This window comes from Ochotona princeps, chromosome 6, assembly GCF_030435755.1.
Source record: "Ochotona princeps isolate mOchPri1 chromosome 6, mOchPri1.hap1, whole genome shotgun sequence".
In the NCBI taxonomy this organism is placed as follows: Eukaryota; Metazoa; Chordata; class Mammalia; order Lagomorpha; family Ochotonidae; genus Ochotona; species Ochotona princeps.
The window spans coordinates 44,480,298-44,503,909 of NC_080837.1; the positions used below are offsets into that span (position 1 = coordinate 44,480,298).

At 40.4% G+C, this 23,612-nt stretch overlaps 1 protein-coding gene and 1 pseudogene across 1 annotated transcript; both read left to right on the forward strand.

Annotated features, from left to right (window-relative positions):
* The first annotated feature begins 8,138 nt into the window (after positions 1-8,138).
* Positions 8,139-11,205, forward strand: LOC101523517 (olfactory receptor 4F3/4F16/4F29). Its single transcript, XM_004584617.2, has 2 exons — positions 8,139-8,177; positions 10,246-11,205. The coding sequence occupies exons 1-2, from the start codon at positions 8,139-8,141 to the stop codon at positions 11,203-11,205; spliced, it is 999 nt and encodes a 332-aa protein (XP_004584674.2).
* A 10,767-nt stretch (positions 11,206-21,972) lies between these two features.
* Positions 21,973-23,315, forward strand: LOC131480477 (casein kinase II subunit beta-like; annotated as a pseudogene).
* Positions 23,316-23,612: the final 297 nt, after the last annotated feature.

The following is a 23,612-nucleotide window of genomic DNA, read 5'->3' on the forward strand; positions in this document are numbered from 1 at the left end:
TCCTCTGCTACTTTGCCTCCCAAGTATCTGTAACAGCTAGGATCAGACCAGGCTGAACTCAGGAGCCAGGAACTCCATCTGAGTCTCCTCCCTGGGTGGCAAGGACCCAAGCCACCTTCTGCACCATCTGCTATTTTCCCAACACGTTGGGAAGCTGAGTCATAACAGAAGCAACAGGGAATCCAACAGGAACTCTGATCTGGGATGCCAGCATTGCAGGTGGTGACACACTGTGGCACATGCTGACCCTTTGCAGATCCAAATTCATCTGTGGTACATCATTTGACATGTTCTCTCGGGTACCTCATACGTTCCATGACCAACAGATCTGACCAGACAGTGCTTATGACCATCACTGAAAACTGCTTCCTCCTTATCATTGTCTATGCAGCCATTTAACACAGCTCTCTTTGCCTCTTCTGTTTTTTCATTCTTACACCAATTATGAAATACCTACAAAGTGTCTCTAGCATTGTGGGTACTTGGAATATATTAGCAAATAAAATGTAAACCCATTTCCTGTGCTTGTGGCGCTGATAGCAAAGCAGTTATTGGTGGACAGAGAGAGGGGAGGCAGGCAGTGCAGAGTTTTCAGGCCGTGCAAAGTCTGCTTTTATGCCAGAAGATTGAGTAGCAGCGGTGGTTTTGGCGTCCATTGACCCTGGAGGATGGTGGGGGGATGATCCCGTGGCAAGTCAGGAGTGAGAGACGCAGTGATTATCCAGACTCTGCTTCCACTCTGAACTCTTGAGAATTATCGTCCCAAGGTAAGCCTGGCACCTAACGCCCTCACCCAGTCCCACCTCCAAGACTCCAAAAGTGGATCAGTTAATCCAGTAGCAGTTCATTCACTGTGGACACAAGACTTTGTTATTTTTATGCAAAACTTATTGAAGCTGCAACAATAGGTAAAGGAAGTGTGTTTTAAAAATTCTCATCTATCACATGGAACATAGACATGTGGACTGAAAATATTTAATGGAAGTGGGACTAAAATATGTTTGTTTTATTACAAACATTTTGAAATCCATTCACTTGATGGAATCTTGAAAAAGTTCATGGAAATTGCAAAAACAATGCATGGATTTCAATTTTGTTTGTATCAAAAAAGCCTATCTTTTAAATTCATTTCTCTACAAACTCTTTAAAATGCCCTTGCACATGTGGTGGACTATTTTGTCTTAAATAGAGGTAGATATTGCCAGGTTAGTAATACAAATGTATCCGGAAAATGTTACCTTATGGGAAATAGTGTGACACAAGACAAAAACTCCATGATCGTGCCTACTTATGGAGTCTAAAAATGTTAAACTGTGGAATCACGTGCCCTGTTAAGAGCTTCAGTGAGGGCATGGTAGTGAATGATGGTGGTTTAAGAATACAAAATTTTAGTTAGATAGAATGAATAAATTCTACAGGCTTGTTGCACCGCATGGTGGCTCCTGTTACTAGTATCATACTGATTGCCATGCCGATCACCATTGGAATTATCATACTAACACAATTGCTAATTGTGTAGATGTTAAATAAGCTCTCCCCAAAATAATAAGCATGTGAGGCATTGAATATGTTTGGTAGCCTGACTTAATCATTTTCTAATGTTTATAACAAAAAATCATCACATTTTTGCATTGTAAATGTATGCATTTTTATTTGGACATTACATGGTGAAAAGGAAAAGAAAAACCATGTAAACCAGAAAACAGAACAAAGAAGAGAAACAACTGAAAAATCATTTTAGGAAGTAGTTAAATGTTTCTTTATCATAAGAAAACTACCAAAACAACAGGAAGAACAACAAAATAAAGCCAACCAGGCTCTTATCCTATTTATCAACAATTTTTAAAATTTAGATACCTTGGGAAAACCAACATTTTTTTTTATTGATTACATTGCATTATGTGACACAGTTTTATAGGCACTGGGATTCCCCCCGTGCCAACCCCCGCCCCATGGTGGATTCCTCCACCTTGTTGCATTAGCACAGTTAAAATTCAGTTGAGATTCTTTCATTGCAAGCATCTACCAAGCATAAAGTCCAGCAGCTTATTGTCCAGATAAGTTCAATGGTTTCTTGGGGAGACCATCCCTGGTCTGAAGGTTTAGCCGGCAGAGTATCATCCCGATCAACTAAAAGCCCCAACATTACATCAGTAACAATTTATAACGTTATGGAATTAGTTGACATGGTATTGATTAACCAATATGTTAAAAGAGAAAAAAAGAATGCAAGTTCTGAACCACATCCTGTGACTTCTACATTAACATTTCAATTATTAATTTGTATACAACCGGGTTCTGTACACCTTAAAATGGCTACAGATTGCTATTCAGCTGTCTCATGTCTATTTTAATTTTAGTATTTAGCAGTTTATAGCACTGAAGCATGATTTCACTGAACCTGGTTGTTTTTCGGGTAGTCTAACTCTATAACTCTAACAAGACATGTGTCAACAGTTTAGGTGAGCATGTTTAGGAGGGGTGTGCAGAGAAATCTTCAATACCCCAGTGAGGAGTCACTAATCTTTGTGTCCCACCCAGTGAGTTATAAGTGCATCTCCGCTGACCGTTTCCTGTCTGTTTCTAAGCTTTCATTGTTGTTCTCTATTCCAGTTTTTTTGCTTTTTGTTTGTTTGTTTTGAGGGGTTTCTGGAGCGTTCCTGATGGTTATTACGAGAGGGGGTGGGGACCCAAAGTCGGAACCAGGCAAGGACCAGAGAAAGCTCCCCTCCCTAGTCCCGAAGGAAGTTTACTGTTCTGTTTCTGTGGACCTCTCAGTGCTCCTGGTTGTTGTTCCGATGACCTTGGATCCTGCAAGGCAGGATTTGGGCTTCTTCCATCCCATGTGGTAGATCAAAATGGGGTGGGTGACCTCAGAGGTCTTGGCCACCGAAGGCACTCCATTTCCCCGTGGTCTCCTTGGCAGTTGGGATGTAGTCTTCGGTGCTCGTATAGTCCCTGGTGAGGATCTGGGGGTCTTCAGGGTAAAACCAACATGATCTAAGGAACTAATTCCCTAGCCCAATGGAGTTCAACATGGCAACTCCAGATCTTGGCAGGATATCTTGGTCAGTATTCTGTGGAGCAGTAATTACCTTCTCTTCCTGTGATATTGTTGTTGACTATTTGTGTGTGCTTGTAACAATCCAGGATAGGCTCTGGTTGCTATTTGCAGGCCATATGTGGCTCTTAATGAATACTGTCTTCTTAATTCCTTTGGCAAAGCAGGTAGGTGAGGGGATAAAAATAGTAAGGTTACCATAGGGTGGGAGTTTCTCTGTGGGAAGCAGAGATGGTCTCAGTGACCTGAAGATCCTCCGTGCTCAGATCAGCTGTGACTCTGTCTGCTAGAGCTCTGTTCACTGTCACATCTTCCACCTTGATTGTTCTGCTGCACTTCCTTCCTTCTGCTTTACTCAGCCATTACTGAACCTGTGACACTGTGTAATTCTCCTCTTATGTTGCCTGTGCGTATGTAAATGTCATTATAGCACTGTGTTTCCAAGCATTCAACAGAATAGATGCAGTAAATGCATCTTTTAAGTAAAATAATTGAATGGGAAAGGCATAATGAGAAAAGGATAAGTAGAGCTATGACTAATTGTCCTTGAATGTCCTGCATCCATCATTGACTGTTAGACATGCATAAGCTGTCTCTTTGACTTCCAGTTCTACATGCTGAGCAATAGCTATCTGAAGAAAATTCAGTGGGTCTTGAAAATGGTTTTTCTAACAGTTAGCTGTTTGTAAACAGCTCAACTTAGTTTCAACTCAGACAAGCTTGTTTCTTTTCCCTTTCCTATCATTTTAATTTAATCGTATTTATTATGTATACAGTAAATGCATGGAATGTATTTTGATTAGTTCAGGGTAATATTTACCTTTCCATGGAGCTCATCCTTTTTATTTGATGATATAATAAGTTATTATACAGATATTTATCTGGGTGAGTGCAACCTTTGGAAATTCCACGAGGGATTCCAAGTAGCATGCACATTTTCTCTCTTACTGTTTTCTGTCTTTCAGATATTATGAAACCTTTATTAGATAAAATGTTGGCTGTCGTTTACACAGTAAGTTGACTCCTATTTTCAAGCGAGGTCTAAACGGAGCACGATTGGGTGCTCTGAATAGAGACAGCTAATTGCTACTATGAAGGCAAGTATGGGAACACTGTCTTTGTCAGGAGCGATTTGTCTTAAGATGCTAGAGGAGAGCATTGGAATTGAAGTTCCTATGGGGCGGAAGTGTTATTAACCATGCTAGAAATACTTCTTATGTCTGGTTATGAACCCTGGATGGCTTAAAAATGAAAGATTCAAAGCATTATTTTTTATTAGTAAAAGACTGTATTTGTTTCAAATCAATGTGTTTTCTGCTTTACTAAAACTGATTATATTCAGAAGAGTAGGTCATGTATCTTTTTTCACATAACACTGACTTATTCCTCCTAATTTTTAAGGAAAGTATTTATTTATTTATTTTAGGATAGATTTTCTTTATTAATGACCCCACTACATTTCTTTAGATATAGGAGTTTTGAACTGAAATACTTAGGAAAAAGGCACAGTTACTGAGAGAGAGGGAGAGTCAGAGAGATCTTCCATCTGCTGGCTCACTTTCCAAATAGTTTCAATATCCAGGGCTAGGACAGGCCAAAGCCAGAAGCCAGGAGCTTCTTCCAGGTACCCACATGGATTTGTGACCCTGCCTTTTTCAAACTTTCAGTAGAGAAACGGGTTGGAATTAGAGAAATCAGACATGAACTGGCAGCCAAATGGGACACTGTTTGCAGATGGTGACTTGATCAGCTACACTGGCCCTTGAGCTTTTATTCTTATCACACATACAAAAATATTTTCTATACTGTTTGTGTATCATGTATTACATATTGTCTTAACCATTGTATGTATAATTTGCATCTTTTAACTGTTTTTTTGATTACTGACTTATGAAATTAGAAAAATTTTTCCTTTTCAGTGAAACAGAGCTGTGAAGAAAAATTTTATGAAACCACTTAGAATTTTCATTGGCTTTTGAAGAGAGTAAAATATACAGAGGTGGAAAATCTAATGTGATAACAATTATTAATTTAGTCATTTTACCATTGTTGTGTACTTTCAAATGGGTCCTTTTTATTTCTAATTTTTCATTAGTCACATTTTAATGTGTTAGCTAATTATTGTAATGCAAGCCCTTTAAGGAAAAAAGAGAAAATTGATGTAAGCTGTTATATTTGCAGTTTTGACTTTTTGTTTTTCCTTCATTGATTATTTTCTACAGGATCTGTAGTTTCTGGATCAGACATTCAGAGACTTGGGCTCCAGTGACTTTTTCTGCCATTATGTGAAAATGAGCAGTTCTGTTCACATTTTCAAGTCTCAGGCTTTTCTACTGTAGACAGCTAGTCCAAGCCACTCCTTGGAGTGAAGAATCTGTGTGAACCCAGTGGGTGCTAATACTTCTCACACAAAAGGCTTTATGTGTTTTCATCCATGGCTGAGCAGCTGGCTCCCAGGGCCTCTGTCATCCTGTTGGTCTTCATTCTGCCTGTGCCTTCCACACTGAGCAGTATTACCGGTTTCCTGCCCCTACCGAGGCTTGCATACTTCTGAAATATGAAAAGCAGAAAGTGACTCCTCTTGACTGTGAACCTTAGACTAGGGAAGGTACAACAAACTCACTCATTTGAGTGTGGATGGACTGTGCTCAGGAATTGTCAGCCAGAGTTGAAGTCAGGACATGGTGAAAATGGCTGGAAGGTACACTATGATGAATGAAAGCTGCTGGAAGGTTTCGAGTAGAGGGATGCACCATGATGAATAAGGTTATCAGCTAGGCAAGTCTTTTTTTTTTTTTTTAAATATTCATTTATTCATTAATTATATTGCATTACATGACACAATTTCATAGGTACTGGGATTCCCCCCCCTTCACCCCAAACCCTTCCCCCATCATGAATTCCTTCACCTTGATGCATAACCACAGCTCAAGTTCCGTTGAGATTCCCTAATTAAAAGTTTACACCATACAGAGTCCAGCATCCCACTTGTCCAGTTCAAGTTCAACCGCCTCTTAGGGAGGCCCTCTCAGGTTTGTAGGCAGAGCCAGCAGAGCGTCACCTCGATCAATTAGAAGCACCAACATATCATCAGCAACAGTCCAGGTATGATGAGGCTGGTGCAGAGTCCACTGATTGACATAGTCCGTCTTAGGGTTTCCCCTTGTCCAGTTTTCCGCTGGAAGCATAAAGCTGAGGTGGTTGATTCATCTACTCCATTTTCCATCTTTTTTTGATTAATGCTTTGATTCCTCCATTTTGTTCAGGGGAATCCCCCTAAAAAAAACTTTGAGGCATTCCCAGTCCAGGCTCCTACATGTACTACTAGTAAGCACAGTGCCCGCCACCGTCCATCACTCCGATCAGCTGATGGTTTTAGCCCCTGGGTTGGTTCTCTTCTGAGCCACGACCTCTATTGGAACCAATGAGTATCGCATCTCTCCCCGGCTCTGCCCATCACACTCTTGTCCCTCACCTAAACCAGTGGGAGGAGTGCTGGTCGGGTGTTGCATTCCCTGCTAGCACAGGCCATTTCACCTTGGCATTTTGTGTTTTGTACTGTTGTTGTTTTTTTTTTTTTTTTTTTTTTTTTATCGCAACCAAACACGGCCAGGCCCCCACACAGTTTCAGCACTTGGGCTTGCCAGTGGATGACGTGAACTGACTCAGCCTGGTCTGCCCCACCCGAGCCAAGTGTATTCCAGTGGGTCACATTCCAAAGCCTCTTCTGGGTTATTTACCTCCATGCTTCTTGCGTTTATTTGCAGAGTCAGTGTCCTGTCAGAGGATCTGTTCAGGTTCCTCCCTCCGACTCCTTCATGGTGTCGGGCTTCACACATTCCAGCAGGTCCTTCGGCCTAGGCAAGTCTTTTATGAGAAAATTCTTCAGCTTTCTGAGGCTGTGTCTGCAAATGAAAAAACATGTCCGGAAACCTGTTCACTGCGTCTTAGTATCTTTCAATGGAGTAAACCTTCAGTGACTGTTCTTAGGGTTCACTCTCTACTAGAAAGGACTGTGGTGGGTATTTGGACACAGAGTGATGCAATTTTTCCATTCCCTCAGTCACTCTACCCTTCAAACACACAACATGAAAACCTAAAAGATGCCTCTTTAAGGCATCTTATCAGCTTTAAGTGAATATATTCAAGGGCAAGAAGAAAATTTTGGTGCCCTTCTATGTTATTTATTGTAGTCTAACAGTATTTTCATTCTAAAATATTCTAAAATCTTAAAAACATAAACCAATGACCTTGGAGATAGAACATATACACATGATTTCTGTTTATTTTTTGAATAATTTATTTATTTTTATTAAAAAGGTAGATTTACAGAGAGAAGGAGAGACAGAGAAAAGTTCTTTGGATGACTCCCCAAGAGGCTCAATGGCCAGAGCTGAACCCATTTAAAGCCGGAAGTTTCTTCCAGGTCTTCTGCGTTGGTGCAGGGTACCAAAGGTTTGGACCATCCTCCTCTGCTTTCCCAGGCTGCAAGGTGCTTACAAGGCAAGGATTTAGCAATTTAGCCATAGTGCCGATTCCCCATGTAGATTTCTCATGCAGAAAACATGATGGGATAGAATATTATAGCAGGTTACAATAAATGAAAACACTAAATACTTTAAACAGAGATACTTCTAGACAAAAATGGGAATGGGTGGGTGAAACTGTGGCAACAGTGAAGCAAACCTTAATATTTTGTTGTTTCCAAGTGTTGGCCATTAATATCTCTAAAATGTTCAGAGAAACAGCAGACATAGGGATGTATTTTACACCCTCTGTAGTTATGTATGCCCATGTTTTAGTGCAAGCTAGGGTGAGCTAAACATTGTGCATTTCTTGGGTCTTGAGAAAAAGTATTTGCAAGGTTATAGCTCTAGGGGAATTTTGTTGAGTGGTATGACCAGTAGAGGGCTCTGGATGATCTTAATAGATCAAAGAATGATAGTCGAAATCAGAGCCTCTTTGCCAACAAGGGAAATCTTAGTTGAAATTGAGGACACTATATGAGGTGAAATAAGGCAGAGACAAAAAGTATGTGATTCTGATGATAAACAACCTATCGAGTAATATCATCGGAATGGAAAGTAGAGTGGTGGTTACAGGGATTGGGGAAAGGGTAATGGAGATTTGTCTAAATTTTTTTTTTTTTAATTGATACCAAGTTTCAAACTGTGAGATGAAAAGTTCTGGAGACTTGTTTTACAAAAAAAAAAATTATTTAACACTACTGAAGTGTGGAGTTAAAATGGTTAAGAAAGTAATTTGTGTTTGTGTTTATGCATATGTTTTAGTGACTTTTAAGAAATGGAAGACTCGAAAGAGCAGCAAAGCTGATGGAACCTGCTGAAGAATACATCTACCATCTTTGATAAGGCCCATATTATCTGTAATTTTCGTGGGCTGTGATTTTTTTACCTCAGTTTTATTATTTTCAAGCTATATCCTAATCTCAGTTTGTTTCAGTTTAATTCGATTCCATTTAAGGTTTCAGAAAACTCTTACTACTGGATGGTGATCCATTGGTTAATTATAATTCATGTTTACTCTTAACTTGTTTAATTGTATATTTTATGGAAAGGAGAGTGTGAAAATGAACACAAAACAGGAATAAAATATGTTAGGATGGGAAATTACAGACATATATTACAAAAATTACTAATTTTTTTTTTTTCATCAGGGAGACTTTTATTGAGTACCTGGCTGGCAACTTAGGCTAACACAAGTCCCAGCTTGAGTGGGCAAGCAGTTAATTGTGGGCAGTTGGCAGAGAGAAACCTTCTTTGTGTCTCAGTTATTTGGCTCTTATGCTTGTCTACCCCCCAAATAGATTATTTATTTATTTATTTATTTATTTATTTATTTATTTATTTATTATTAATTATTTTGCATTATGTGGCAGTTTCATAGGCTCTGGGGTTCCCCCCCACCCCTCCCCATACCCCTCCCCCACGGTGGACCCCCCCCACCCCGTTGCAGCTTTACAGTTCAACTTAGATCAAGATTCTTCCCTTGCAAACAGATGCTAGGCACATAGTCTGGCTGCTCATTGTCCAGATAGAATGTACAGCTTCTTGGGTAGACTATTTAGCTGCGATCCACCTCAAGTGGTTTTAATGTTTCTCTAGATATGAATTACTACCAGTCTCGCCACTCCCATTTTGATGAGGTCGTTGTAGAGTTCACTGGTTGACACTGTCCATCATAGAGTCTTCATTCGCCCGGTTTTCGCTGCCAAAATATGTCTGAGATGGTTGGTTGACCCGTTCTGTCCTCTGTCTTTTCTTGGCTAGGGTTCTGAGTCCAGCTGGTCATCGCCACAATCAGCTTGTAGGTGCAAATCCTGGGCTGGTTTGTTTTCGAACTGGAGTTGCTCTGGAACCAGTGGGTGCTGCAGACTAGGTTGGTTCTGCCCAGCACGTACTCGGCACTTGCGTCAGCCAGTGGGGGCTGCAGCCTAGTCGGGGAGACCCACAATAACCCCCACCATTCCCGCCCCCTATCCTGGTCCGCCTGTGTGTATAGCAGACTAGTCCAGCCTGTCCCACATCCTATCTAGCTCTTGCACTTGTCCCTGGGTTTCAAAGCTTAGTTCTGACTAAGCCGCTCAGCCATCCAGCCCCCACAGATGTTGTTGCGTTCCTTTCTGTCTAGCCACCCCAGCCCCTCTCCAAGTTATCATGGCCTCCCGCGGGAGCAGTGACCCAGGAGGGGGGAACCCATTGTTTCCCTCCTGGGTCGTTCACTGTCCCGGTTTATGTATTTTTTGGGTGGTTCCGATTTGACTTGACAGAATCAGTCCCCAGAGCCAGCTTCCACCAGCCAGTGCAGCGGCCAAAATTACTAATTTTGTTTTAAGTATATTATGTATTCTTCTTATTCTATATTTGTAGGTAATCAATTTTTGCTTGCATATTATAATTTTTAGTGGAGGCATAATTTGTGTAGGTCTGGTTCTCCTATTAATTCTAGGCTTTGGGACGTTTCATGTGATTGGTATTTCCAACCAAAATATAGGCTTTTGAATTGTGCTTTTGTTGTCATCATTATTGTGAAAACCATCATGACCAACATCACCATATGAAAAATTGGTTTTCCAGGTAGTTCTCATTCACACTGTGAACGTAAATAATTAATATCATCATCATTCTGAATAATCACAACTTCTTCCTTTTTCCTTTTATCAGAATTGTAACTGCAACTCCAGGCCTGGTCAATGGAACCACTCGTCAGTGTCTGAGATTGTGCTTCTGGGACTCACCCAGTCCCAGGAGTTCCAGCTTTTCCTGCTGGTCATCTCCTCTGTGCTCTACCTGGCAAGCATGACCGGAAACACCCTCATTGTGTTCTCTGTGAGCACTGACCCTCACCTGCACTCTCCCATGTACTTCCTGCTGGCAGGCCTGTCCTTCATTGACCTGGGGGCCTGTTCTGTCACTTCTCCCAAAATGATTTATGATCTGTTCAAAAAGCACAAAGTCATCTCATTTGGGGGCTGCATCACCCAGATCTTCTTCATCCACGTCATCGGTGGTGTTGAGATGGTGCTCCTCATGGCCATGGCCTTTGACAGATATGTGGCCATTTGCAAGCCCCTGCATTACCTGAGCATCATGAGTCCAAGGATGTGTGTTTTGTTTCTGGCAACTGCCTGGGCCCTGGGAATTATTCACTCCCTGTTTCAGTTGGCCTTTCTCATTCACTTACCCTTCTGTGGCCCTAATGTATTGGACAGCTTCTACTGTGACCTTCCCCGGCTCCTCAGGCTGGCTTGCACGGACACCTACAGGTTGCAGTTCATGGTGACTGTCAACAGTGGATTCATCTGTGTGGGCTCTTTCTTTGTGCTCCTTATCTCCTACGTCTTCATCCTCTTCAGTGTTTGGAAACATTCCTCAGGGGCATCATCCAAGGCCGTCTCTACTCTTTCCGCTCATATGACTGTGGTAATTTTTTTCTTTGGTCCAATCCTGTTTGTTTATACCTGGCCACACCCTAATTCACAGATGGACAAGTATCTTGCTCTCTCTGATGCCGTTCTCACCCCCTTTCTGAATCCAGTCATCTACACATTCAGGAACAAGGAGATGAAGGCAGCAATGAAGAGAGTTTGCAAACAGCTAAGGATTTACAGAATGATGTCATAAAGTATATGCTAATTTTTTCATGCATAGTGATGCAATTTTATTTCTTCCTTTTGATATTTTAGATTCAGAAATTTTGAGATATTAAATATTGATTTAAATGTTGTTAGACCAGTGACATCATTCTTTTTTAAATTTTTAAGATAAATTAATTTTTGATGATTACGTGGTTGAGAAGGATTCATGCCCACTCTGATCACCAGTCAAGCTGGCAAAGGTAGAGAAATGGGGGACAGAAAATGAGACAATTGCTTCCAAATTTTTTCTTCCTGTATTTGGGTGAAATGTGGACAGAAGGGGAGAGGACCACTCCCCACAGCCCAATTGCAACAGCAGGTGGGAATGTGGTACGGGTACTCAATGTCATCCTAGGCTCCCTGATGCAGAACATGTTCTGAGGGTATTGCTTAAGTGGTTTTGATAGTTCTGAGATGCTGTTTATTTCATTGCTCCAACATTGAGGAAATCATTTTAATGTCCATTGGCTGACTTGTCCACCTTAGAGTTTTGAATTCTTGATTTGGCTGGACACTCGATGTCAAAGCTTGATCTTGAGAGTTGTCCAATTTATTCTGCCCACTATCCTCTTCCATGGTATTAGATGTTCTGTGTAGGCCACAATGAGGTGTCATGTCTCCCATGTGCATCTGGGCATGCCATCTACTACACAGGCTTTAGCAACCTAAAGACTCATTCTAACACATGTACTCCATGATCAGATCAGAGATCTTGTGACTTTTTCTGTGGTTGGAGTTTTGAGTCCAATGAATCAGCTAGGGGCTTTCCAAGAAATCTCACATGCACTCCTGCATGTACCAGTCAACATAGGGTCTGGCTCAGTCTGTCAACCCCCATCAGCCTACCCACACACTTGTGGTGGCAGTTGCCCAATCAATTCTTTCCCCAGCCATATGTCATACGTAACCAACGAATGCTGTGGCTCAGTTGAACCCTGTCCAGCACATATCAGACCACATGCACACCAGTGGGAATTGCAACTAGTCAGAGTGATCCCCCAAACCCTTACTGAGCCCTGTTTCCTAAGCACACTGGTATGTGCAACAGACTGATCCAGTCTGCCCCACTCACATCCAGTCCAGCTCTATTACTCATACCGATGGGTGCTGCAGCCTACGTCAGCCCAACATACCCAGCTGTCCAGCCTACCCTTATATGGTGGTTGCTACTACCTGCCTAGGCTGTCCTGCACCCAGCCTTAGTTCTTATGCTCACTGGTGGGAGCTGCAGCCCATAAAGAGGTTCCTGTAGTTTCTGTACTAGGACCACTCCCAGTCCTGGATTTTGCACTTTCTAGGTGGTACTGTGGTCTAGCCTAAAGGACTTGCCTCCAGTCCTGGCACTTGCCAGTTGATTCTGCAGCAGAGTCCAACCAGCCAGCACTTATTCCTGCTCATGCATGTACCAGTGGATATGGCCTCGCTCTCTGTGACATCATTCTTAACTGATGATATGTTTATTCCTCATGAATGTAGAACAGCCCTCCATTTATGTCATGGTTTTTCAATTTCTGGCTGCAGTGTTTTTAACTTTGGGTATGCTGGTTTTGCATTTTAAATGCTTATTTGTAAGTATTTCATATATATATATATTCTATTAAATAATATAGTTTTTACTACAATATCATTGTGCCTGATACGCAGACATAAATGAAGCAGTGTACCAAAGCGGAAGCACTAAATGCACTAAATGCAATTAGATGGCATGAATCAATTTCAGTGTTCAGTGTTCTTAGCAAGGCAACTCTAATTTATGTAATATCAATAAATAAATAGAAAAATAAATAAATCAGTAAGTACATGGGGAAGAAACTGATGGTTTCCAGTGCAGAGAAATGGCAGATATTTGAGGAAACCGAATGTTAATCACCTTGATTTGATCATTACACACAGAAAGGAAGCAAAAATCTTTATTAAAGCAGTTTATGGTCTTCCTATCATTTTATATTTAAGATTTTTTAAATGACCAAGTTTTTTTGGACTGGTTGTATTTCATGCATAGTCACGACTGTCTCCTTCATTTGTTAGACTTCGGCAGCAAAACCAACAGCCTGTGCTCACAGGACAGAGGTAGTTTACAGTCTTATTGTAGGATAAATATATTTTAAAGGGTCTCTTTCCCTTTGGCCATATCAGCTCTCTGTTTAGACAACTAAGTACAGTTTTCAAAAATCACTTCTTCAGTTCTCCAGGATCTTGCATACTGGCACCATCCACTTCAGGTATTTCCTTCTTCCTGAGTGGCATCAATGGTGTGATCTGGAAATTCTCCCTAAATGGTGATTTATTCCTCTCCTGTTACTGAGGCTCCATAGGAACACATTTGTGCTGAACCATTTCAAACACTGTGAACCTACACACTCTTGTCTTTGCTTTGCAAATTTGGGCATTCATGACCATTTGTGATAGTGTTTTCTATTTTTATTTCATTTTGTCACTTCCACCTCTCTTACGTGTATTTCTTTAAATAAATAGTACTAAGTAAATAAAGTTTATTTTTTGCTTTTAAAAATTAATTAATCATTCATTTTATGATACAATTCCAAAAACTCTGGGACTTTCCCTCCCCTTCTTGCCCCACTGATATCCCTTATTTTGTTACAATAGTATAATCCTTCAGAAAACAGTCATACGTCCATTGCTCTGCTATGTAAGCATATCCTGTCATTGTAGGTATGGAGAAGGCAGAGTCCAGTATCCTATTGTCAAGATATATTTGACAGTTTCATTGGGAATCCATCTTTAATTTGGAAGTAGAGATGCATACTGCACTGTATCTTCACATCTCAATATGATAGTCTTTATTATAGAGTTCCTCTAGATGAGTGCACGTACATACATGTTTACCTTTATATCTATTGATGTATTTTGTGTGAAGGTCGCCTTGTATCAGAGAGAACATGTGATATTTGTTCTTTTAGGATTGACTTATTTCACTGAGCATAATGGTCTCTAGTTTTTATTTCTCTGCTTTGTCTGCTTTTTTGTGATAGCTTCTTGTTTTTTTTTTTTTTTAAAAAGATTTATTTATATTGGAAACGAAGTTTTACAGAGAGAAGGAGAGGCAGAGAGAAATGACTTCTAATTGCTATTTCGCTCTCCAAATGGATGCCAGAGCTGCGCCAATCCCAAGCCCGGAACTTCTTCCAGGTGTCCCACATGTGTGCAGAGTCCCAAAGCTTTGGAACACCCTCTGCTGCTTTCCTAGGCTATCATCAGGGAGCTGGATGAGAAGTTGAGCACTGGGACACGAACCATTTCTTATAGGGGATCCTGTTATTTGGAGATGAAGGATTAGCTGGCCAGTTGAGCCAACATGCCAGTCCCTGGGTTAATTTTCAATGATAAGTTTGCAAGTTCATTTAAAGGTTCTTTTCTAAGCATCCTCTACATTTAGCAACATCAGGCATATGTTCACAATGCTTGGCTGATAATGAAAAGACTCCGCAATAAAGGATTCAAAACGGGAAATGAGCATCTAACTTGGCACTGGGTCTCCTTTGCAGTCAGCATCACTGGATCAGATGTGTCAGCCGCACAGCATTAGTCACCTTGCTTCTCCCGGTACAGTGACAGATGTAAAGCCTCTTCCCATCTAGGCCACTCCCAGGTTTCTTATAATTAAGACCTGAACCTTTGGTTTCTTCTACTTCCTGGCAGTAGTGTAAAGCTGCCAAAGCAATCCCATGTATCCCATTATTTCTTGGTCCTTCCATTTGCTCATGTGTCTTGTTTGTTGGGAGAACTCACACGTTCTTCACTTAGTTGCGATTCCAAGCTTAATCTCAAGTAACATTGCCTTTTCCAAACCCATTCTCTCTAATCTTGTACTATTTTATGAATCTCTCTCTCTCTCTCTCTCTCTCTCTCTCTTTAACTTGCTCAATTTCATGAGAATACTTTCTTGGCAAGTGTAACTCTCCCAATAGATAGAAAGCTTTTGAGGAGCAGGCTTCTTATGTTGTGTCTTTAGCATCCAGCACAGTTTCTGTTTTTTTTGTTTGTTATATATATATATATTTTTTTTTTAATTGTATTTTTGTTGACAATCTTTACATAGTTAATTACGGTAAAAAAAAAAAGGTTCAGGGGGTATAGGGAAGTGGGTAATAGTATTATGTCCATATTGTTTCCATCATGTATCTGAGGTAAAGGGGGATATTGACGGAGAAGCCCCACCCAGTTTCCCACCCACCCCAAGTCCCGGATGTGGGGCATGCTCTGAGATCCTTGTTCAAATGGTTTTAATAGTTCTCCAGTTATGAATTGCTGCCAGTTTCACTCGATGAGGTCGTCCACTGATTGACACAGTCCATCATAGAGTCTTCATTTGCCCAGTATTTCGCTGCCAACATATAGCTGAGGTGGTTGATTGACTTGCTCTGTCCTCTGTCTTTTCTTGGCTAGGGTTCCGAGTCTAGCAGTTTGATTGGGGAGATCTCCAAAGAAACTTTGAGGTATTCCCAGACCAGATTCTTGTATGCTCTAGCAAGCACAAGGCCCGGCACAGTCCATCACCACGATCAGATGGCCAGCACAGTTTCTGGTTGCCTGCAGCTGCTCAGTGAGTATGTGCTGAATTCAACCATGTTTTAGGAGAACTGATTTTCGGCTGTACTTCTAATACCAATATTGCAATAGAAATATTAATGATTGACATGGCCAGTTTCCTCTTTCATGTATTTATTTTGAACATGATATGTCAGTGATTTAATTATAGTTTTGACCCTAAAGTAACATCAGACTCTATAAATCTACTTTATATACTTTCTATGTCCAGTTATCTTCCTGTTTGTGTCCTACTGGGTCTATCTTTATATACAGACATGTTAGAAAATGTATAGGGAATAAACATGAATAAAACTGGATAGACATGCAAGATAAATCAGATTTCCAGTATTCAAATACTCTAGTTTTAGGGTTAGAATAAAGGTTAAATGAAAAATAAAATGTCTGTCATAGAAGAATTACTCCAAAAACATTGGCTACCATACTTATTTTTAAACTATGGGCTTAAATGATTATAAAGCTATAAAGATCTCTCCCTTTCTTTGGTTATGTTTCAATACTATGCATTAATTTACTCCTAACTTTCACTTATTATCTTGGACTATTTTCAGTTTCCCAAGATCTGACACTTTCATTTAAAATTTTGAAGGAATATTGACCATCGGATGCTTCTGTGCAGACTCAAATGAATGCTGCAAGATCTGTGTTAGTATAGTCGTTAACATTTATGCTTCATGCTTTTGCTAATTAAGACTTTCACATACAAGCAGTTTTTTTTGTGGCTACATTTTTTCCCAACTCTTTATTTTCTCCCCTACTTACCATGAAAAAGTTTGAAAGTAATAGACAAAGCAATAGATTGTTTTGGCAGCTTCATTTTGTTAAAGTGCCCTTTTAACACAGATGTCCTAATGTAGAACTAGTTTTAAAAGCATAAAATTGTTCCCAGTTTTTTCTTTCTGTCATTTTTGTTACATTATAATTTTTAAATATTATTTAAGAGCTTTTTTTTCTGGCTTCCTGGCCAAAGTACAAATCTAAGCTGGAGAAAGAGATGGCAATTTACTGAAAAGATGTCACCCCCTAAGTGACCTATTAACTTCTTTCTCATTAGTTGTCTTGGGAAAACCAACATGATTCTAGAAGTTAATTCCCAAAACTGACTGATTTCTGGCTGCCAGACCTAGGTCTCTGAAGTTCCACTTGGTCACTACCCAAGCACAATTAGTACTGTTAATTAACTGTCTTTGCTATGCCACATTCTGTAACACTTTACACACGAGAGTATAGTGCAACAGACAAAAACTTTCTGAGTGGTTCTGACTCCCTAAAGACACAGTTGCCTCATGCTTTTGGATAGATGAGTAAAAATTTCCACTCATTTTTCCCCAGTGTTTAAAAATATAAGTGCACTGATGAGCTTCTACCGATGGTAACTAAATGTTGGCTTCCATACAAGGGTGGTCACACATTGAAGGCTTAATATTGTCACTTGCTCAACAAACTTTGAGTATCTATCAATTATTATCATAAATTATCATCATCATCTATCATCCGTTATACTTAAGTTGTAAAGTAAAACAATAGAAAAAGCAGCACAAGACAAATTTAAAGTTTGACCCATTTTAAAAAAGTGGACAACCCTGTTATTATCACCCAACCACAGATGTAGAATCTAGGTGGCCATATCCAAAATCCTCTATTTTTTTCCCAGTTGCAATCACTTCTCTTCTTGAAAGTGGCTATGATCTTGACTGTTGCAATTCAAATTTCTTTAATTTTTACAACTTTATATTTCTCATGTGAATTCCAACACTCTGTTAGACTGTTTCACTTGATATTTCTGATTTCCCTTCTATCATAATCCTTCCTAGCAAATTTTTCCCTTAAAATTTACTTGTTGAATGACCAATGTGAAGGAAATAAAAACCATTCTTGAAGAAAACAAAGCCACCATATGACTGGTGAGTCAGTGAAGAATTTTATAATAGAAGAAAACTATTTTGAAAAAATGAAAATAAAAGCAAGAATATAAAAAAAAACCCATAGCAAAAACAGTATTGAAGGGCTATTGACCTCATAGTTTGAAAGAAGTTTGTCTTGTATCAGAGAAAGCATATGATGTTTGTCCTTTTAAACTTATTTCACTGAGCATAATGGTCTCTAATTGGGACCATTTTGTTTCAAATTGTAGGATTTAATTTTTTTTAATAGTTGGGTATTATTCTATGGAGTAGATGTACTATGTTTTTTTATTCACTCCTCTTTTGAGCAGTATCTGGGTTGTTTCCATGACTTTGCTATTGTAGATTGTGCTGCTGTAAATAAAGGATTACAGATCTATTTCTCATATGCATATTTCATTTCCTTTGGATACATTCCCTGAAGCTGGGTCAAGTTTTAGTTGTCTTAGCATTCTCCACATTGACTTCCATAGAGGTTGTACTACCCACACTTCCACCAACAGTAAAGGAGGGTACCTTCCATCCCACATCCAGGCCAGCAGGTGTTAATAGAGTTTTGAATGTAGGCCAATCTCACTGGAGTTGGGTGGAACCTCAGTGTGGTTTCCCTTAGTATTTCCCTGATAGTTAGGGAACCTGAGCTTTTTTCTTATATGTCTACTAGACATTTGAATTTGTTCTTTTGAAAAAGGCTGTTCATTCCCTTCACCCATTTCTTCATAGGGCTGTCACTGAGTTTCAGAAGCTTTTAGTAAATCCTGGATATTAGTCCCCTATTACTGGTGTAGCGTGCAAAGATTTTCTCCCATTCTGTTGGCTGCTTCTTTGTTGATCATTTCCTTTGCTGTACAGAAACTTTTGAGTTTTATGTAGTCCTATTTATTTATTTTGATTTTGACTGTCTGTGCTTTGGGTGACTTTTTCAAGAGCTCTTTTCTCTTTCATAAATCTTGGAGTGTGCCTTCTGTATTTCCTTTAATAGTTTCATGGTTTCTGGGTGAAGATTTAGGTCCTTGATTCACTTAGAGCTGAGTTTTGTATAAGGTGATAGATGGAGGGGGAGGGGTCATGTTTCTTAATTCTGCAAGCTTCTATAGTCGTCCCAACAGCATTTGTTGAAGAGGCCAGGTTTTTTTCCTTTTTGTTTTCAGTTTTCTTGTCAAAGATTAGTTGACTATACTCTGTGGGCACCATTCTGGTGTTATTCTGTTGCACTGATCTTCTTTTCTGTTTCTGTGCCAGCACCAGGCTGTTTTTATGACCACTGCCTCGTAGTATGTGTTGAGGTCTGATAACAATATGTGTGGACTACCATGATGGTCAGATAGCCGAAGTTTATTGCCACCATCAGACTTTTTTTTTAAATTTCATTTTGTGACACAGTTTCATAGGCTCTGGGATTCCCTCAACTACCCCCCATGCCCTCACCCCATGGTGGAATCCTCCACCTTGTTGCAGTGTTTCAGATCAAATCCAGTCATGAATCTTTCATTGCAAGCATGTACCATGCATAGAGTCCAGCATCTTATTGTCCAGATAAATTCAACAGTTTCTTGGGAAGACCATCTCTGGTTTGAAAGCAGAATATCATCCGTTCCAATGAAAAGCCACACAGCATCAGACTTTTAAAAGAAGGTTGTCACTGGGATTTTCCCCACCCCTCCCCAAACCCTCTCCCCATGGTGGCTTCCTCCTCCTTGTTGCGTAACCACAGTTCAGGTTCAGTTGAGATTCCCTCATTGCAAGCATATACCAGACATGGAGTCCAGCATCAAATCCCAGTACCTATGAAACTGTGTCACATAATACAATGTAACTAATGAATAAATTAAAAAAAAAGAAGGTTGTCACATAGGCATGGGTGTGGTGGGTTGAGCCATTTACATTTCAACAGCAAGAGGCAATCCCCCAATACACAACTTGTTGTCTAGCAGTTTTTTTCTATTATTCTACCTGCAGACTGGGGAGTTTCCTGTCTATTTATTCCTGTATTAACTGCTCGTGGGACCTACACTGTGGCTAGCTGTGGCTCTACATTGACAAAGATTCACAATGTCCTTCCAACAATAGAGGACTTCCACATATTTGATTAGATTAATTCCAAGTTATTTAAGGTTCCTCTCCACTATTTTAGAGGATATTGTACTTACAATTTCTCAGCCATAACGTTGTTTGTGTTTACTAGTGCCATCAACATGTGCTCATTATTTTCGTATTCTGCTGCTCTGCCAAAGTCTCTTATGAGTTCCAATAATCCCTTTATTGAGTCTTTTGGTTCTCCTATTAGAGAATCATATCATCTGCAAACAGGGATAATTTTAATTCCTCCTTTCCAATTTGAATTCATTTAATTTGTTTTTTTTTCTGCCTAATAGCACTAGCAAGAACTTCCAATACTATATTGAATAGCAGTGGTGAAAATGGACATATTTGCCATTTCAGATCTTAGTGGAAAAGCTTTCTTTCGGGCCCGGCGGCGTGGCCTAGCGGCTAAAGTCCTCGCCTTGAAAGCCCCGGGATCCCATATGGGCGCCGGTTCTAATCCCGGCAGCTCCACTTCCCATCCAGCTCCCTGCTTGTGGCCTGGGAAAGCAGTCGAGGACGGCCCAAAGCTTTGGGACCCTGCACCCGCGTGGGAGACCCGGAAGAGGTTCCTGGTCCCGGCATCAGATTGGCGCGTACCGGTCCGTTGCGGCTCACTTGGGGAGTGAAACATCGGATGGAAGATCTTCCTCTCTGTCTCTCCTCCTCTCTGTATATCCGGCTTTCCAATAATAATAAAAAAAAATCTTAAAAAAAAAAAAAAAAAAAAAAAAGAAAAGCTTTCTTTCTCCATTGAGTATGATGCTGGTGTTGGTTTTTTTGTATATTGTTTTGATTGTGTTATAGAATGTTTCTTCTATGCCTATCTTGCTCCAGATTTTTAGCATGAAGTGGTGTTGGATTTTATCAAATGCTTTCTCTGTATCGATTGAAGTGATCATGTGGCTTTTATTTTTCAATTTGTTGATGTGGTTGTTTATTTATTTGCGAATGCTAAACCACCCCCTCATACCAGGGATGGATTCCACTTGTTTTAGGTGAATGACATGCCTGATTTGCTGTTGGATACTGTTGGCCAGTATTTTGTTAAGGATCTTTGCATCTATGTTCATCAAGGATATCAAGCTGTAGTTCTCTTTTTCTGTTGTGTTTCTATCTGGCTTTGGCATTAAGGTGATATTGGCTTCATAGACAGAGTTTGGGAGGATTGCCTCAGTTTTTATTGTCTGGAATACGTTGTGGAGGACTGGGGTAAGTTCCTGAAACAATTGGTAGAATTATATCAATAATTTATGAGATGCACAGTTTGAAAATCTTATATTCCTGTCCTGCTTGTTAGACCCTTACTGTGTTGCTTCCCTTGCTGTGCAGAACTTTTAAGTTTGATATAAGCCCCTTTGCCTAATTTTGGTTTTATTGTCTGGTCTTAGGCAAAAAAGCTTCCTATGCCCATGTCTTATGGAGCTTATCTCTTGTTTTTTTTTTTTCCAGTAATTTCATATTTTTAGCTTAAGTTATCTCCTTTATCTATTTTGAATTGATTTTTGTGCAGTTCAATGTAGGTGACCTTTTTCAAATTCTTTGTGTGGAAATCAAATGGCTCATCATTTATTGCAAATACTATATTTTCTCTACAGAGTATTTTTGTAATGTGTCAAAGATATTTTGGTTGCGGATGTGTGGATTTATTCCTAGGTTTTACATTTTATTCTATTTGTCTATATTTCTTTTTGTGCCAATGTCATACAGGGATGTATAGTATGTGCAAGAGCCCCGTATTATGTTTTGAAATCTGTTATTATGTTCCTACAATTTTGTTTTTATTGTTCAAGATTGGTTTGGATATTCAGAGTCTTTTGCATTTCCATATGAATTTCAAGTTTTTTTTTTAGAATTGTGAAGAATGTCACTGATTTTTTAATTTTTGATGATGTTCACATAGTTGATCAGGGTGGGAAGGTCTGAGGGTTATGGAAAAGTGAGTGCGAACATTGTTTCCAAATTTTCTATTTCTTCCTGTTTCTGGAAGAAGGGGGAGAGAGAAGTGGCGCAGCTATACCAATCCTCCTGACTGCCCCTCTACCTGGGAATAGCCACCTGATATCAAGGCAGGGTTCTGATGTAGTGTACACTTTTATGGTTCTGCCCAGGTGGATAGGATAGTTCTGAAATGCTGTCAATTTCACTGATCTTGGAATAAGGCCCTGGGCCAGGTGACCTGGACCCTGTCATACCCAATGCCCCCAGGGGCTCATCAACCTGGCAACCACTGCACAGGTGGGTCGAAGGATCCAGGTCAGGCAATTTGGGCCCAGCTGGACCTCTGCCCCAGGGCTCACAAATCTGGCACCCAGCACGCAAGCTGCTCCAAGGACCCAGGTCCCATAAGACTCCTGCCCCTAGGGGCTCATGAACATTACACTCACCATGCAGGTGGGCTCAAGGACCCAGATTGGGTGGCATGGGTACTGCTGGATCCTCCATCCATGGGGCTCATGGACCCAGCACCCATCTCCAAGACTGATATGGCTCCCCTCACCTTGGCATTTATCAGTGTATGGCATACATGGCTTGGTCCAGCATGGCTTCAGTTTCAGTTCCTGCTGGCCCTAGTGTGAACTAACCGGCTGGTGTTACAGCCTGACCAAGGCCCTCCTGCATCCTGTCCTGGTTCTCAGATCTGCCAGTGGATGTTATGAACTGGCCCAGCCTGGTCTGCTCCTAGACCTGACCCACATGTGTGCTAGTGGGTATTGTAATCTGGCCTGGTCTGGCTGCTCCTTGCCTTGGTTCTTGTACTCATTAACCCTAACCCTAACTCCTCTGTCAACTTCCTCTATCAAGTCTTCCTCCCCCGACCCCTCCCAGTGACAGATCTCACCCACACCAGTGGGTCTTTGGCTCAGGTTGACATTGTCTACCTCTTGTCATGGCCCAGCCTAACATTACCTGTCCCCTGTTTCAACTCTCACTGGTGGGTACTGTGATCTAGTTTTGCCAGGTAGGCTCCCAGCCAAGTGATAACATTTATTTTTCCTAAGTCATGAAAAAGGAATCTCGAGATATTTTTGGTGTTTTTATTTTCTTTAATGTTTTGTAATTGATTTTACATCTTGCAACACCCAGAACAAATTTAATCTTGCTGAGTTCAATGAACAGGTGCCTCACTATCAACAAGCTCTAGAACTGATTGTGGATCTGCAACCTGACAAACCCCCAGCCAGAGACGTGATTGAGCATGCAGCTGAGATGCTCTCAGGATCAGTCCATGCCTGCTACATCCTCACCAACCATGGCATCATTCAGATGTTGGTACTGTCCCCATGCATACTTGTGAGATTAAGCCCATGCTTCCTAATTGCCTAACGGATACCCACAGTGAGGCAATGAGGAAGCTCTACTGCCCGCAGCTCTACTGCACACTCAAGTCATTGAAGCACCTTCACAGAATAATGCTTATTTTGGCTATGGTTTCCCTTATATGCTCTTCTTGGTGTATCTCAAGTACCAGCCTAATTTATATGTCAACCACTTTGTGCCCAGGCTCTGTAGCTTCCAGATCCTTCCAAAGGCCTATTGAGAGAAGCTTTAATCCACCCTCAATTTCAAGAGCCTAGTCAACACGATTCATTGATTCTTCACCCCACCTGTCCCTTAGTTTTTGACACACCCATTCCTTTGAGGACACATGATTAGGAAACATTAATGGCTTTTAATTTACATTAAAAGAGTCATTATTTTGGTGGGAATATGAAAGTAATAAAGTGGAATAAAAGGCCAAAAAAAGTCACTTACAAGTTCTAATAGTCTTTTGGTGGGATCTTTTGTTCTCCCCTAAATATAGAAACATGTAATCTGTGAACAAGGATACTATGAC

Excerpts from the sequence above, each read along its gene's own strand:
- LOC101523517 (XM_004584617.2), top strand. The coding sequence starts at position 8,139 with ATGGAAAGTAGAGTGGTGGTTACAGGGATTGGGGAAAGG. Across the intron at positions 8,178-10,245 it reads TTACAGGGATTGGGGAAAGG|AATTGTAACTGCAACTCCAG; the intron begins GTAATGGAGATT and ends TCCTTTTATCAG.